Raw genomic sequence first — 13,826 nt, 5'->3', positions numbered from 1 at the left:
AAAGCGCTTTGATTTGGCTTTTTTACTTTTTTTTTTTTTTTTTTTTTGGACTCCGCAGCGCTCCCCGCCCGCCCGCCTCCCCTCAAACGCGCGGCCCACCCCGACCCACGAGGTTTATCACCGACGCACGCCCTCGCCCCCCGCCCATCGCGCTTTTCCATTGGCTACCGGGGTAAAGCCACGCCTCCTGGGCGCCGCTGTGGGCGGGGAAAAGGGGGGGCGGTGGCCGCAGCTATCGCTGGGCGGGGTTCGCTGGCTGGCGCCTGGCGCCTTGCCGGGTACCGGAAGCGCGGCGGAAGTTGCCGGAAGCGCCGTGCCGACTAGCCGGAAGTGCGGCGCCTATGGCTGAGGGTGGGCTGGCGATGGGGCAGGGCGGGCCGGGGCTGAGGTGGGGGGGCGGACGGGTGTCCCTGTCCGCCATTATCTGCCAGCGGGGCCGTGCTCCTGCCTCCTTCTAACGCCTGCCCTCCGCTTTCGGCCACCCGCGGGCTTCCAGGGCTTTCCGCCTTCCTCGGGGCCTTCGTGCCAGGGTTTCCCCCCCCCCCCGCAGGCCGTTTCCCCCCTGCCGGCAGCCTGCGTCCCTGCTCTGCTCCGCTCTCCCCGCGGCTGCCTTCGCGTAGCCCTGGGGCTGAGGTTCGGTGAAGCCATCCCGTTTCCTCAGAGCGAAGAGGGGGGGTGTCTGTGTCTGTGTGGGGTATTATTGCTTTGCTGTGCTCTTAAACTCCTCTTCGTTTTGCAGAATGTGATACGACTGCCTTTCATTCGGGACTCCTGCCTCTTAGGTTTTGATGGCGCACATCACCATAAATCAGTATTTGCAGCAAGTAAGCAAGTTTTTGGGTTTTTTTTATTTGTGGGCACTGTTCAGAGTATGTGGATGTATTTTTCTTCCCTGTAAATGTGTTGCCTTGCTTAAGAAATAAATCAACCTAGAATGTGTGATGTGGTAAAGAAATATACTTCTTAAGTCTGTATTAAGTATACCGGCTGTGTGCCAAGAGTGTATACCTGGAATTTCTGAATGTGCTGATATAATGGATAGAATTTATCCATAAGACCTGACGTGGTGGGATTGTGTGTGCGTGCAGTAACAAATGCAGCTCAGGGATTCAAGAAATACGGGGATTTAAGAAGTACAGAAATACACAGTGTGTGTGGCGTGGAGGATGGAGAGACAGGAGCGGGGTCACAAGGCTACCAGTTGGACTGAACCCTCAGTGTCAAGCTTTTACTGTGGTCACTCTGCCTGCTTCTTTCTGAACCATGATTCAGCCAAGATCACTCAAGTCAATTGAGTGAAGGGCACAAAAAGAGAGTAATTGGCTTTCAGTCTCAAAAATGGAGCGGCTGAGATCTCTCATCTCTGATCTGCTCTGAAAAGTCAGCATCTTGTCCAGTTGACAGTCCATTTAACATTTAGTAAGAAAAACTACTTCCAAAACACAAAACTGGCACTCCTTTACTTGAAAAAACCCACCAATCTCTGAAAGAGTTTAAGCAGTTGATTTTTCCCTCTTCTGCTGCTTCCCTTGCTGTTGTAGCTTAGGATTTTTCCCATTTGGTATGAGCTTTCCATGCAGCAAAAAGATTTTTTTTTTTTTTTTTTTCTATCAGAACACAAAAAATATGACAAATAAAGCACAAGCAGTGGGAAAGGAGCTCTTAAGAAGTAATATCTAAAACTACTTCCACAACTGAAGAAATTTCCAGCTTGATGTCAGAATAAGCTGCACAGACAGATGGTTTTTTACAAGGAGTTATCGTTAGCAGGAAGCAGAATCAATATAACATTTACAGTCTTGACATGTTTCAGAAGTATTCTATGTAGATGCTAGTCTAATACGAGACATTGCCTGTGGAATGATAGCTGTGTGTTTAATCTACCTGTCTTCATTTTTAAGTGTCCCTCAAAAGATTGTTTATGCCTTCACATATATGTTTGATGCCCGTAAGTCCCACTGGAATTTTAAAAAGCTTGACCAAATCTGGGTCACAACTGCTGTTTTACAATGCTAAATCCATGTAAGTTGTTTGGGGATTCTCTGGTTTGCTCGTATCCTACAAATAAGGAAAAAGCCACAATAACAGTGTTTACCCTACCTTCTCCCTAATACCTTTTTGAAAAACAGGTGTATTGAAAGTACAATATTCATTCATTCACTTTTAAACCTTTAAAAACTCATGTTTGTGTTGGTATTGATGTGGATGAACAGTGATAACAAGAAGGTGGCTTCTGTAGTCATGTGTAAATATGTTGTATGGCTGTGGCTGGGATTTACTCTGTAACGGGGCTGTTTTCTTTGGTAGGTACAAGAAGCCATTGACAGCAGAGATGGACAATTTTGTGCAGAATTGGTATCATTTAAACATCCACATGTTGCAAACCCAAGGCTACAGGTGAGAATCTGGTTTTGACCTTTCTTTTGTCTTGCTTTTTGTTTTCCTAGTTCTCTCTATGGATTCCTTTCCATTGGAGATTAGCCTCAGAAATCTGTTTCACAGGCCAGAGCAGGATCCCCCTGTAGGTTTGTTTCCCTTTTCTTCTTACAAGGATATTGTGTATTTCCTTTTTTTTCCTGGATGGCTTTTTGTGTTCCGCTTTGAATTGCTTTCTGGATAGATACGGTCTTGAAAGTCCCTTCTGGCCAGGTCTACATTAGTTAGTAACGTGGCACAGTGGAAGTGACTATAAAGAGAAAACCAGTGGGTAGCAAGGGTCCAGTGTTTGTGCTATATGCATTTCAGATGCTTTTATTTAAGGTGAGCTCTAATCAGGTTCTGCAGACAGAATGCATGCTAGCCATTCATTACACTGGATGTGATTATTAATGTAACTTAAGGTTCTGATAGATAGCAAAGGCATGTATGCATAAAACTGCCATGGCAGAACATCCATATGGTGTTCTGTTTCTGGTGCGTTGGATGTTCCTTTAATGTTTCGCTGATTTATTCTATACTTAGCTTCCGTCTCCAGAGGAGAAGTGTCAACAAGTTTTGGAACCACCATACGATGAAATGTTTGCAGCCCACTTAAGGTAAAGATGGACCAGGAAAGTAAAGTCAGTTGTGAGGCAGCCAGCAGGGATGGGGAAGGATATCCTTAAGTTTACTTCGTTATTTTAAAGGGCTCACATCTGAAAACTTGGTGTTTATTACTCTGACAAGTAGTGCTAGAACTGCAGGAAATAAAGACCTGCTCTTTCCTCTCCACGTAAAGTTTGCTTTATGTACCTGGCGGTCATCTGCTTACAGTCGTTGACACAGCTTTGGTTTTGGTTCTTGCTGTTTCCTTTGCTCTGCATTGACAAGCTACACAAGAAGTTAGAGTGAAATAAGCAAGGGAAAGAAATATTTTTAAAAGGGAATTTTAGTCATAAAAGTACTCTTAAGACAGCTTTAAGACCTAAGTAATTCTGTGAGGCTTTTATTTTAAAAATTCCTGCATTAATGCATCCTTAGTTCACTTCCAGCAGTCTTGGAATTTTTTTTTATCTGTGCTAATCTCGGTGACGGTTTCAATAAGCATTAGCATATTATTACAGTTGATGCTGTACATATTATAGAAGCAAATCCCCATTCATCTCTCGGATCAGTTTTCTACAATTATCAAGCTTAGCGCTGTGTTAAAATACTTGTGCCATTTTGTTAGGAACGTTTCTAATCGTATTTCTGTGTCTCTTTTAAATAAACTGTAAAGCTCTGTGCCTGTTAAGAGGCAAAAAGAAGTATTTGTCTTGCATATGTGGTATTTTCTGATGCACTAATGCACCTTTTCTTTGATAGGTGTACTTACGCTGTCGGAAACCATGACTTTATAGAAGCATACAAATGCCAAACAGTTATCGTCCAATATCCTTTTCCATAAATCTTGTACATTGTTTTCAGATTAACTGTATGTCTTCTTGTAGAATAAGTTATCTTTACCCCTTTTAAAATCTAGTGGAATGTGGTCTGCTTCCAAATACACTTCCGCTATTTAGGTTCCTAAGCAAGCAAATCCAGATACGCTCTTCTCCTTTCAACTTTCTGTAGGACTAAGAAGGAAGAGAAACCAGGAAAAATAGAAAATTTAAATTCTAAAATAGAAAATTAATTTCTCATAGAGTATAGGAGACCCTCAAATCATTAACATACCTCCCAGTTTGTACTTCGTTAGAGGGGAAGATGCTGATAAAGCAAGCTGCTATCTTATCTCTGCGTGGCCAGTGTTTCTTACTGCCACACCAAGGAGTGTGTGGCTGTGCTCATGTTCTTCCCTGCTGCGTCTTTGCATCCTGACTCCTCATCTGCTTGCTGCTTTATTGGTTTCTACCCTTTCATGTAGTAGTATATGGTACCATTCAACTGCTGTTTTTTTAAATCTCTGCTTCATTTCATAGCATTTTAAATTCTCCTATATACAATACATCTTTCCTGCGAGCATTTCAGGCACATAAAGAAGAAAACTGGTAAGTGCATCATAGAGAGCTGCTAGAAACTAGACTCTCATCTTTCCCTTGTATAATACCATAATCGTCAAACTAAAATTATGCTTATATTTTTTATTTATCCTCAGCGATGCTTAAATGCAGCCTAATTGGTTTTGCTGCCTGTTTGAGTGTTTAGGTCCAAAAGTGTGAAAAGTAAACATCTGAGCTTAATTACGTAGAATTGTCCATAAGTAAAGGTGAAGAATTTATTCAAAGTGAGATGCTATTTTATTAAAGCCACAGTAAAAAAAGTTTCAGAATTAATTCTTCCTCCAGTGTAGGATTCCTGAAATGTTGAGATCTTGAAGACCTTTCCTTTTAAAAAGTACATCCTTCTGTATTTAAAGCTTAACGTATACTTTTCTAGCTTTATGACCAACTAGCAAAAAACATTAAAAAGCTTGTTTCTCATGTCTTGTTTATGGCATGATTTGCACATACTAAGTATACTGTTTTACTTTTCCAGGGCTTTACCTATCATGTATGCTGTAGCCCTCGATCTTCGAATTTTTGCTAATAATGTAAGTAGATCTGTTTAACAGCCTCATTACTTTCATCTGTTAAGAGTTTCCCTGGTGGAAATCTTTTAGACTTTATTACATAGCCTGATTTTGCTCAGTACTGTTTAACTCATTGTTTAGGATTTTGTTGACACACTAAATTCATCCAGTCCTATTGAAAAACTTGCGTTGCTTAGTCTGCCCACCTCCCATTTGCAGCTTGGACTAGAGAGGTTCTGAGGACCTGCATGCAACTCACAGCAGTTGCTTAGAGCATATGAAGTGATTAAGTACTGTCTTTATAGAGTAGCCTGGTGGCACAACTCACTAATTCCATGCGTTTTCCTTGGGATTTAGTGGAGATCTTTAGAAGGGTGGAGATATCCCAGACAACTGAGCTAGTCTAACCACTCACCACATCTGAAGAGGGAAGTTTCTGCCTCCTTTCCCCTCTTCCAGCTTTGTGTACTGCTCTTGATGCTCATTGGAGCCCCTGCTGAGCCCACACAACGGCTGACGAGCAAAAAAACCCCAAATTTACATTCTTTTTCTCAGGCTAGTGAATTGAAGTAGCTTGTGTAGGGATCTGTTGAGAACTGCTAGGCCAGGGTAAGTGATCTTGCTCCTAGTCACTTTACCTGAAGAGGTGAAGCCAGAGTTCAAGTTAGATTAGAGTTTGACAATACACAGTATTTTCAGTGTTTGTCCTCTCAGCGCTTTCTTGTGCCCACCCACCCACAAAACAATGCATTTGATGTGCTTGCACAGATGATATTTTGCGTGTGTGTGTGCCTGCTCTGTAACAAGTCTCGATTCTCGGTCTGAAAGGCAAATTTGTATATCTGAGATGCAGGAGAAAGGGGAAAGTTGGATCAGTCACACTGTAAGTGTTTGAACTCTGTCTTCTAACCTTAGTATATGCAAAGAATGCGGATACAGAGAAGACTTCTGCAGCAAAGGATGCATTTCAATTTCTTTTCCTTACGTTTCAGCTAGTGAGAATGCAAGCATTCTAATAAAACTTTTTAGAAAGCACATAGTAAATACCTACTCGCTCTTCCCCCCCCCCCCCCCCGCTTTATTGTTTAACTTCTGCATTAATCAGTGCATGGATCTTTCCCATATATTGGCAACTCTTTGTTTTTTTTTTTTTTTCTCTTGCCACTGTAACATATGTTTTCCATTTCTTCTGAAAGTCCCAGGTCCTAGCAGTGTGTGTTACTACTAGAAAATGTTGAATATGGTTTAGAAATAAAATCTAGCTTTTGTGGCTGTGGAGAGAAGCTTAATTATAAATTCTAAAACTCAAACTCCATAACTGGGGGGGAATCATTTTATTTTGCTTTTGTTCAAAAGACATTTTTTTGCCAGACTGTTGGTCTTTGAAAACTTGAGTAGAAGTGTTAATGCTCCAATTCAGCTATCAGATGATCCTGAATTTAGGTTTCTGAGAGCTGCATTAAGCTTAGTGGCACTAAAGGTAATAGTGGTCAGTGCAATTTTCAAAGGACTGTCCTCCTGTGCATTTGGTTTGGTACACGTTCAGGAGCCTCTCCTAGTGTGTTCTTTTATTCTGTGAGCTTGACTGCCTTCTAGATTTGGTGGATAGCAGGCATGACAAACCTATTGCTATAATACTTTATAAAATGCTGTATTAAGGAACTGTTTGCAACCCAGCAAACCAGGATGTAGAATTACGTTTTGTTTCTTGCTGTGTAATGATAGGCAGATCAACAGCTAGTGAAGAAAGGGAAAAGCAAAGTTGGCGACATGTTGGAAAAAGCAGCAGAACTGCTGATGAGCTGTTTTCGAGTCTGTGCCAGTGACACGTAAGTGAAAGATCCTCTATAGAACTTGCACTATTAAATTGTTAAGAATTTAATGAACTTTACATAATATTTTCCTGCTTACTAAGACCATATCTGGGTAAGAATGAACACTTCTGAGGCTCGTTTCCTCTCATTTATAGTCTGTTCTCTTGTGACTATTAACTAGAGCTGGAGAGGCCGGCCTTGAGGTCTAACATTCCTAGCAGATGTTGTTGGGAGGGACTGATTATGTCCCTCTTTCTCAGGAAAGATCATTAACACTTTTGTGCCCTGTTCAGTAGTGAAGTTTGCTTCATTATGATTAGATGGAAAAGAAGTGACTCTTTGGTTTCCAGTCTTAGCAATTTTAACACATCCAAAGTGCAGAAAATGCTTTTTTTTTTTTTTCCCCATCTTTATTTCACCTTGAATATTATAAGCAACTGCTATGCTAGTGTAAGTGTTACCTACAGACTGGAGTGAGGACATTGATGCGCATGAATGATATTTTGCATGACATCTTTTCATTATGTTGAGAAGAAATGTAGCAGTGCTGTTTAAGATGGGAACACGTGTTCTGTTTCGACAGTGCTGGTATGGTTTAAGTCAAGGAGTTTGGCCTTGACTTTTATTTTCAGACACCTGTTTTTACCCTAAAAATCAAAAAAATGTCTATGGAGGGAATTTACCATAAGGACGAAGTCATTATTTTTCTTTCAAGGTTCAGTACTAGTAGGTTTTTTTTCTTTCTTCTTTTCTTATGACAGTCGAGCAGGCATTGAAGATTCCAAAAAGTGGGGCATGTTGTTTCTTGTGAATCAGCTGTTTAAAATTTATTTTAAGGTAGGGTTCAAGTCTGGTAAGCTGTGTTTTGTATTTCATATTTTAAGTCAAACACACCCTTTTTATATTATACTATCTATCTACACTCTGAGTAAAATGCAATTAATCTTTTTTTTAACAGATCAACAAGCTTCATCTATGTAAGCCCTTAATTAGAGCAATTGACAGCTCAAATCTGAAGGACGAATACAGTATGGCACAGCGCGTTACATACAGATACTATGTTGGGCGCAAAGCCATGTTTGACAGTGACTTTAAGCAAGGTACTGTGTGCCAGTGAGACAGATTTAAAGTCTTGCTGCTTGGTGTGAAATCTGGCTGATGTGTGTGTGTGACTCAAAACAGGTGTAGAAGGTACAGTTGTGTTTGCATTGATCAAAGGAAAAGTCATGCTGAAAGATCCAAGGGCCACAGGCTGAGTCAGATCAGAGATGAGATTACGTGACACTTCTAATGGTAGTGTATGCCCAGTTTTAAAATACTGGTGTCAGTGAAGTTCTCTATAGTCTTACGCATTGTGTGTGTGCATAATAAAATGTATGAGCATCCAAAAGAATAGGTTTGTACAAGTTTCACAAAGGAGGCTTTGCGACTCTCTTGTCCTCTTCAAGTTGCTGTATGCCACGTAGGAAATCTTCAGCAAACTGTACTGTAGAATTAGTTTCTCAGTGCTTTGATTTTGGGAGATGTAGAAACTGTATTTCTGAGGTTTTTAACAGAGTCACTAATAGAAATGCTTCTAGAGCTAAGGTGTACAACTTTCATTACTAACTGAAACCCCTGACCAAAATCTATTCTGGAGCTGGTTTTGTTACTTTAAACAGTGTCTTCTGCCTGTCAGGCTTGTCGTTTTTCTCTCGGTGAAAACTGATGAGAGCTTTTCATGTTGTTATGCTGTGTGATCTCACTGGCATGTTTCTGCAGCTAGCAGATGCGCGCATCACTTGCGGCTTGCATCCACTGAAGAACCTAATCTGTGAATTTAGAAAATAGAGTTCTGTTTCATCAGCTCTTGAGATTCTCCCCTCTTGTAATAGTAGCACAATCATAATACTGAAATGAGCTGAAAATTCCAATATTGCTTGTAACTGTTATCTCTGACATCTAGACCTTGACAAGTTTTCTCTGACTTTCTGAAGGAGGACTTATTTTTCTGGTAATACTTTGTATTTTGTGTGAATCTCCAATAATTCTGACAGCATTTTTCTTAGTGTGTTTTGATTGGTATGATTCTTTTTTTATATCATTTCAAATATCATGTGTTCAAGCTAGAGATGGACATTGAGCACAAAATTACAGAATTTGGGTTACAGTTTTAATCTGTTTTTTGTTGTTGACTCATGTTACTAGCACTTTTATTTGTGTCTGCAGCTGAAGAGTATCTGTCATTTGCCTTTGAGCACTGTCACCGCTCAAGCCAGAAGAACAAAAGAATGATTTTGATCTACCTGCTGCCGGTAAAAATGTTGTTGGTGAGTAGATGTTACTCTTCTAAATAATTGGGGGGCGGGGGGAGATAACCAAACTGATGCTCATTATTGTTCTTGTTTTTCCCTTACTGGAATTCAGAGGCTATCTGTGCCTGACCCCCATAAGAGCCAGCATATGCACTCTTCGTGTGTGAGGACAAAAAATGTTGAATTGTCATTTATAGCAACACAGGAAGGGAGAAAGTGTCGGGGGGAACAAACAAAAACCCCACCCTCCTTTCTCCCTACCTTCCTCCCACCCCTGGTAAAAGTGCAACCTGAGATTACTTCTTTAATAAAGAGTTCTTTGGAGAAGCGCTTAACAGTGTAACTTGTGTCATGTAGCAGAGTGCCTGTCCGGTCATCAGCTGCACAGATGGGCCAGGAGATTCACTAGTACAAATCTGCCTGCTCCTTTCACCTGGGGGAGGGAAGGAGGATGTGCAAACTGATGGCTGAAGACTGTTGAGGGGGGTTTGCCACAGGTTGGAAAGGATACCTATCTTTGGGTTTTCTGTTTGCACCTTGTACATTTGCCCGTTCGGGGCATGTCAGAAGGGTCACGAAGTAGAGCATTTTGGTTTTGAACAAATCAATAAAGACTGGTTACTGTTTGATCATTTCATCTTTCTGTTAAAAGAATCAAGCGCATCTCTGCTTCTTGTTCCTGTCCTTTCCCATGTGCTGTGCTAGCATTTGTGTATCCCTGAGTTAGTGGGATTATGCTAACAATTAATTCAGTGTAACTGAGGGCACAAGAACTAGATTTTAGAGTTTCCTGTTCCTGGCCCCATTACCAACGTTTACCTGTGGAGAATGCTGTTACCACCTGCTTCTGTGAGTTGCCATGTCCCACCTTTGCCCCAGCCTGTTGATGACCATCCTTCCTTTTCCGTTCAGTGCTCCCTTTCCAGTCCCTTGCAGTGTCAAGTGGGTAAAGGGGAAGCATAGCGAGTATGGTAATTGGATTCTGGTTTTCATTTTTTATTTATTGACTTTCGTACTGGTTGTCTTCAGATCAATCAATGGTCAGGTTGACAAAGGAAAACTTAACAGTCTTCCTAAAAACTTTGCCCCAGTCCTGACTGATGGACTGTCCCTTAAACTGATGGGTCCGTTACTGCCTAAAATTACTGTGGTGTTTCTGGAGCAGTTCTAGTGTACAAGAGGCACTAAAGAAACTAGAAAAAGGTCATTGTTTTTTCCAGTTGCTTGTTTTTAATCAGAGCCCAAACATTAACACTAACTTTAAACTGTACTAAAATAGCTTGGATGTTTTTTTTTTTTTTATTCCTAGCAGCTCTCAGTAAACATGCAGCTGAGTTCTGCTCTCAGCTAATCCTCCAACCAGGAAAGGGGTTACCAACAGCATAGCATGATGGTAACTAAATTTAAAGTCTGACCCAAGTCAATGTGCAATCTGATCTCTGCTGTGCAGGGCGAAACAAACAAAGTTTCTTTTTGATAGTGTAGGTGGTTCAGTCTTACCTGATCTAGGAATGAGAATTAATTTTGTTTCTTTAAATTTAAACATTCTTTCTTTTTTTGTTTGTTTTGTTTTTTGAGAGGACATTTTTATTTCCACAGGAAGGCATAGTGAAGAAAAAATCTGGTACAGACTGAGCTAGCACTTGACAGTGCTGAAGCACCGCTTGTATTATTAGTAATGCTTGGGATTCCTGCGGTTCTTCTGTTTGCTGATCAGATCGTACAGCCATGACATAAAATTTGGATCTGCCTAGGCCTCATTGTCACAGGATCTTAATTTTACAAGTTTGATAACTGTTCCCCAACATGAAGAAATACTCAATAGGCTCCCTAAACCATGATACATAGTGAGTTGAGCTACAAGGTGTTTGGCAGGGGCAAGGGGGTTGTCTTACAAATACTTTTATTCACCTCTTATTCTGTAGCAAAAAAAAAAGTGGTTAAACATTTGTCTTCTTCTCTAACAAATGTTTTTATAGCTTACTAGATTATGTTTAAAATGCATTTGACTTTACCCTGGAAAACTTGGAAACTGTTTATTTTTCAGGGCCATATGCCAACGGTTCAGCTCTTAAAAAAGTATGACCTTATGCAGTTTGCTGAAGTAACAAAGGCTGTGAGGTATGATTATTGTTTTATTGCGTTGTGTGTTAGTTCAAAAAGTATTAAGTAAAAGGTATTTATTTGGGATGATTGAGGAAGGCAGGGGAGGGATATTCCTACCAAGGCAGAGAATTTCTTTTCTCATTTGGATGAGACCTTCTCACCTTTTCATTTCTTCATCCTTGTAGTGAAGGCAATCTTCTCCTACTGAATGACGCTCTGACAAAGCATGAGACCTTCTTTATTCGATGTGGAATCTTTCTTATCCTTGAGAAGCTGAAAATCATCACGTACAGAAATCTCTTTAAAAAAGTGTAAGCATAACAAAACCTACGTTTTTGCAAAATATTTAATATGGTTTCACCTAGGACTGAGATGGAAATGTATATGCTCCTTAGTTCTCTCTGAGACACCTGAATTCCTGTTAAAGTGAATTTATTGTAGAAAGGCCATTTTCCTAAGAACCAGAATTTTTAAGTGATTGTTTCTCAATAACAGATTTTTTTTCCTGTTGTTTCTTTCAGATACTTACTACTCAAAACCCATCAGCTATCTCTAGATGCCTTTCTCTTTGCCCTGAAATTCATGCAAGTAGATGATGTTGATATTGACGAAGTCCAGTGCATTTTAGCTAACCTTATATATATGGTATGTGCTGACCACTTGTTGTCTGGTCCTTCCAGACTTCAGACAGTAAAAAATATTAGGTAGAGAATAAGAGTTTATAACAAAAAACATATCAGTAATCCCAGGTTTTCTTGTGTAAAAAAGTTGATTCACTTGTGCCAAAGTGAAATGCTTTCAGTTGCCCTGAGGGCTTCCTCTAGTTCCTGCCTCCTTTGCAGGAATCAGTTAAAATTGGAGTTGAATTTTACGTTACAAATCCAGTACTTACTTACATTTCTATGTATGCATAAATACTGGTTTAAAAATACGAAAATTGTTACTGGGACCAAAAGGGATTTGTTCTTCTGCATTTGAAGTAGGAGACTCTTGACATTCTAACGTTAGAAGAAATTAAAACCAGATTTCTTTGGTTTTGTTTCACACTTTGTCTTTTACTCAAAGTGGATCTCAACTACTCATGAACAGATAAAGGCTTGAAATCTAGAGGTTTCTAATAAATCGGAGGTTTTGGAGCAGCATTGAAGTGTAGCAAGAAAGTGAACCACTTCTCTGTTTCTGAAACAGATTATTTGGTGTAGTCTAGGAGTAATGCAGGGTGGGATTAGGTCACTGGAAGGTTTCTTTCAGTGTTACCACGCTATGTCTGAAAAGGAAGTACTATGTCATTTAGTTTATTAGGTATGGAATAGTGAGTAATTAAAATCCTAGTTTTAAAGTGAGCAAGAGTAAATTTAGAAACTTCTGTAGAGCTCTGTCTCTTCAAGGTAAATGTGAGCAGACCAGTAGGGACCCTGGCAACAGGCGCTCAGCCTGACAGCACCGTTACTACGCGAACATGGTTATGGTTCCAACTTTCTGCTTACTCTGTGAGTTGACCCGCCTACGTAAATTGGATCCTTACAGATACCAAGTACAGTAGTGCAGTGGTGATTGAGTATACGCACATTGATTGAGTATACGCACATAGCTCTGCTTGATGTAGTCTGAAGACAGCTGAGGCTATAGGCATTGTGTTACCAGCTTCCAGCACTAACGCTGTCTTTCTCTCCTTCTGCCAGGGTCACATTAAAGGCTATATATCTCATCAACATCAAAAGCTTGTGGTCAGTAAGCAGAACCCATTTCCTCCGCTGTCAACAGTGTGTTGAGTATTGCATCTTATCCGTGCAAGTACTTTTCAGATACTCAGCTTGCCCAGTGGAGCTGCTCGTAATCACCCCGAGAACATTGTAAATGACCTGGTTCGTGTCCAGGACTGGAATACTGGAAACTGTTTGTGGCTCCTTTCCCAGAATGACCAAGGCTGCCAGTGTTACAAAGTGCATTGGAATGAAATGCTAACTTTTCAATGATAGTTTCCCCAGGCTTTCTAGATCATTCAAAGTATTTCATGAGGAAATAAAGCATAGCATTCCAAATCCCTTCCAAACTACTTACAAGCTTTTATAAAGTACTTTGTTACTATTTCTGCATTTATCTTTCAGAGGGAAGTATCATCCTTTGTTACTTGTGTTAATCCATTCTTCAGAATGGAAATGATGTTCTCTTTCATGGTTTCTGGGGTTTTTTAAGCCTTTTCAATTATCTTGCTGGTATTCAAGCTTTCTCTAAAATCTAGAGAAGAGGTTGGCACAAAAAGCTTTACTGTGTCACAGAACTTATACTGTGTCACAGAACTTATGGGTTCAAGTAAATGTGAGATTTTTTTATCTGTAGGTGCCCACAGATGGGTTTGGGTTTTTTTAATTCTGGTAATATTCTGTTTCATTTTTGTTATGATGAACAAAAGCTTATCTAAGTAACTTATCCATACTTGGTTTATTCTGCTTCTGGGGAAGACACTGCCACTGGATCCATTAAAGTGTTACCACCTTGGGGGTTTTGTTTGTTTGGGGGTGGTACAATGTAACTTTGTCCATAGTGATGGGATGGTAGTTCTGGGAGTTTTAAATTATTTTTAAGGGAAATAAAACATTTTTTTCCCCTCTTTGAGAGTTTGGTTTTATTTTACCCACTAAC

At 40.3% G+C, this 13,826-nt stretch overlaps 1 protein-coding gene across 3 annotated transcripts; it reads left to right on the top strand.

Annotated features, from left to right (window-relative positions):
- Window positions 1-220: 220 nt before the first annotated feature.
- On the top strand, window positions 221-13,794 carry PCID2 (PCI domain containing 2). 3 transcript variants are annotated; one of them, XM_029999293.2, is made up of 15 exons: window positions 221-351; window positions 740-824; window positions 2,308-2,397; window positions 2,962-3,035; window positions 3,784-3,849; window positions 4,407-4,448; window positions 4,936-4,990; window positions 6,695-6,798; window positions 7,545-7,620; window positions 7,742-7,883; window positions 8,992-9,092; window positions 11,125-11,198; window positions 11,369-11,494; window positions 11,705-11,828; window positions 12,866-13,794. In XM_029999293.2, exons 2-15 carry the CDS (start codon window positions 789-791, stop codon window positions 12,953-12,955), a joined length of 1,200 nt encoding a protein of 399 aa, XP_029855153.1. In that variant the 5' UTR covers window positions 221-351; window positions 740-788; the 3' UTR covers window positions 12,956-13,794. The 3 variants fall into 3 exon arrangements, with proteins under 3 accessions (XP_029855153.1, XP_029855155.1, XP_029855154.1); XM_029999295.2 differs by having other exon boundaries at window positions 274-388; XM_029999294.1 differs by lacking the exon at window positions 221-351 and adding an exon at window positions 384-633.
- Window positions 13,795-13,826: the final 32 nt, after the last annotated feature.

Source organism: Aquila chrysaetos, chromosome 23, assembly GCF_900496995.4.
Source record: "Aquila chrysaetos chrysaetos chromosome 23, bAquChr1.4, whole genome shotgun sequence".
NCBI lineage: Eukaryota > Metazoa > Chordata > Aves > Accipitriformes > Accipitridae > Aquila > Aquila chrysaetos.
Note: the sequence above shows the minus strand (reverse complement) of the source record. Positions and strands in the feature narration are given on the sequence as shown.

Coding starts and splice junctions, on each gene's coding strand:
- PCID2 (XM_029999293.2), top strand. CDS start 789: ATGGCGCACATCACCATAAATCAGTATTTGCAGCAA. Junction 825..2,307: donor TAAATCAGTATTTGCAGCAA/GTAAGCAAGTTT, acceptor TTTCTTTGGTAG/GTACAAGAAGCCATTGACAG. Junction 2,398..2,961: donor TTGCAAACCCAAGGCTACAG/GTGAGAATCTGG, acceptor TTCTATACTTAG/CTTCCGTCTCCAGAGGAGAA.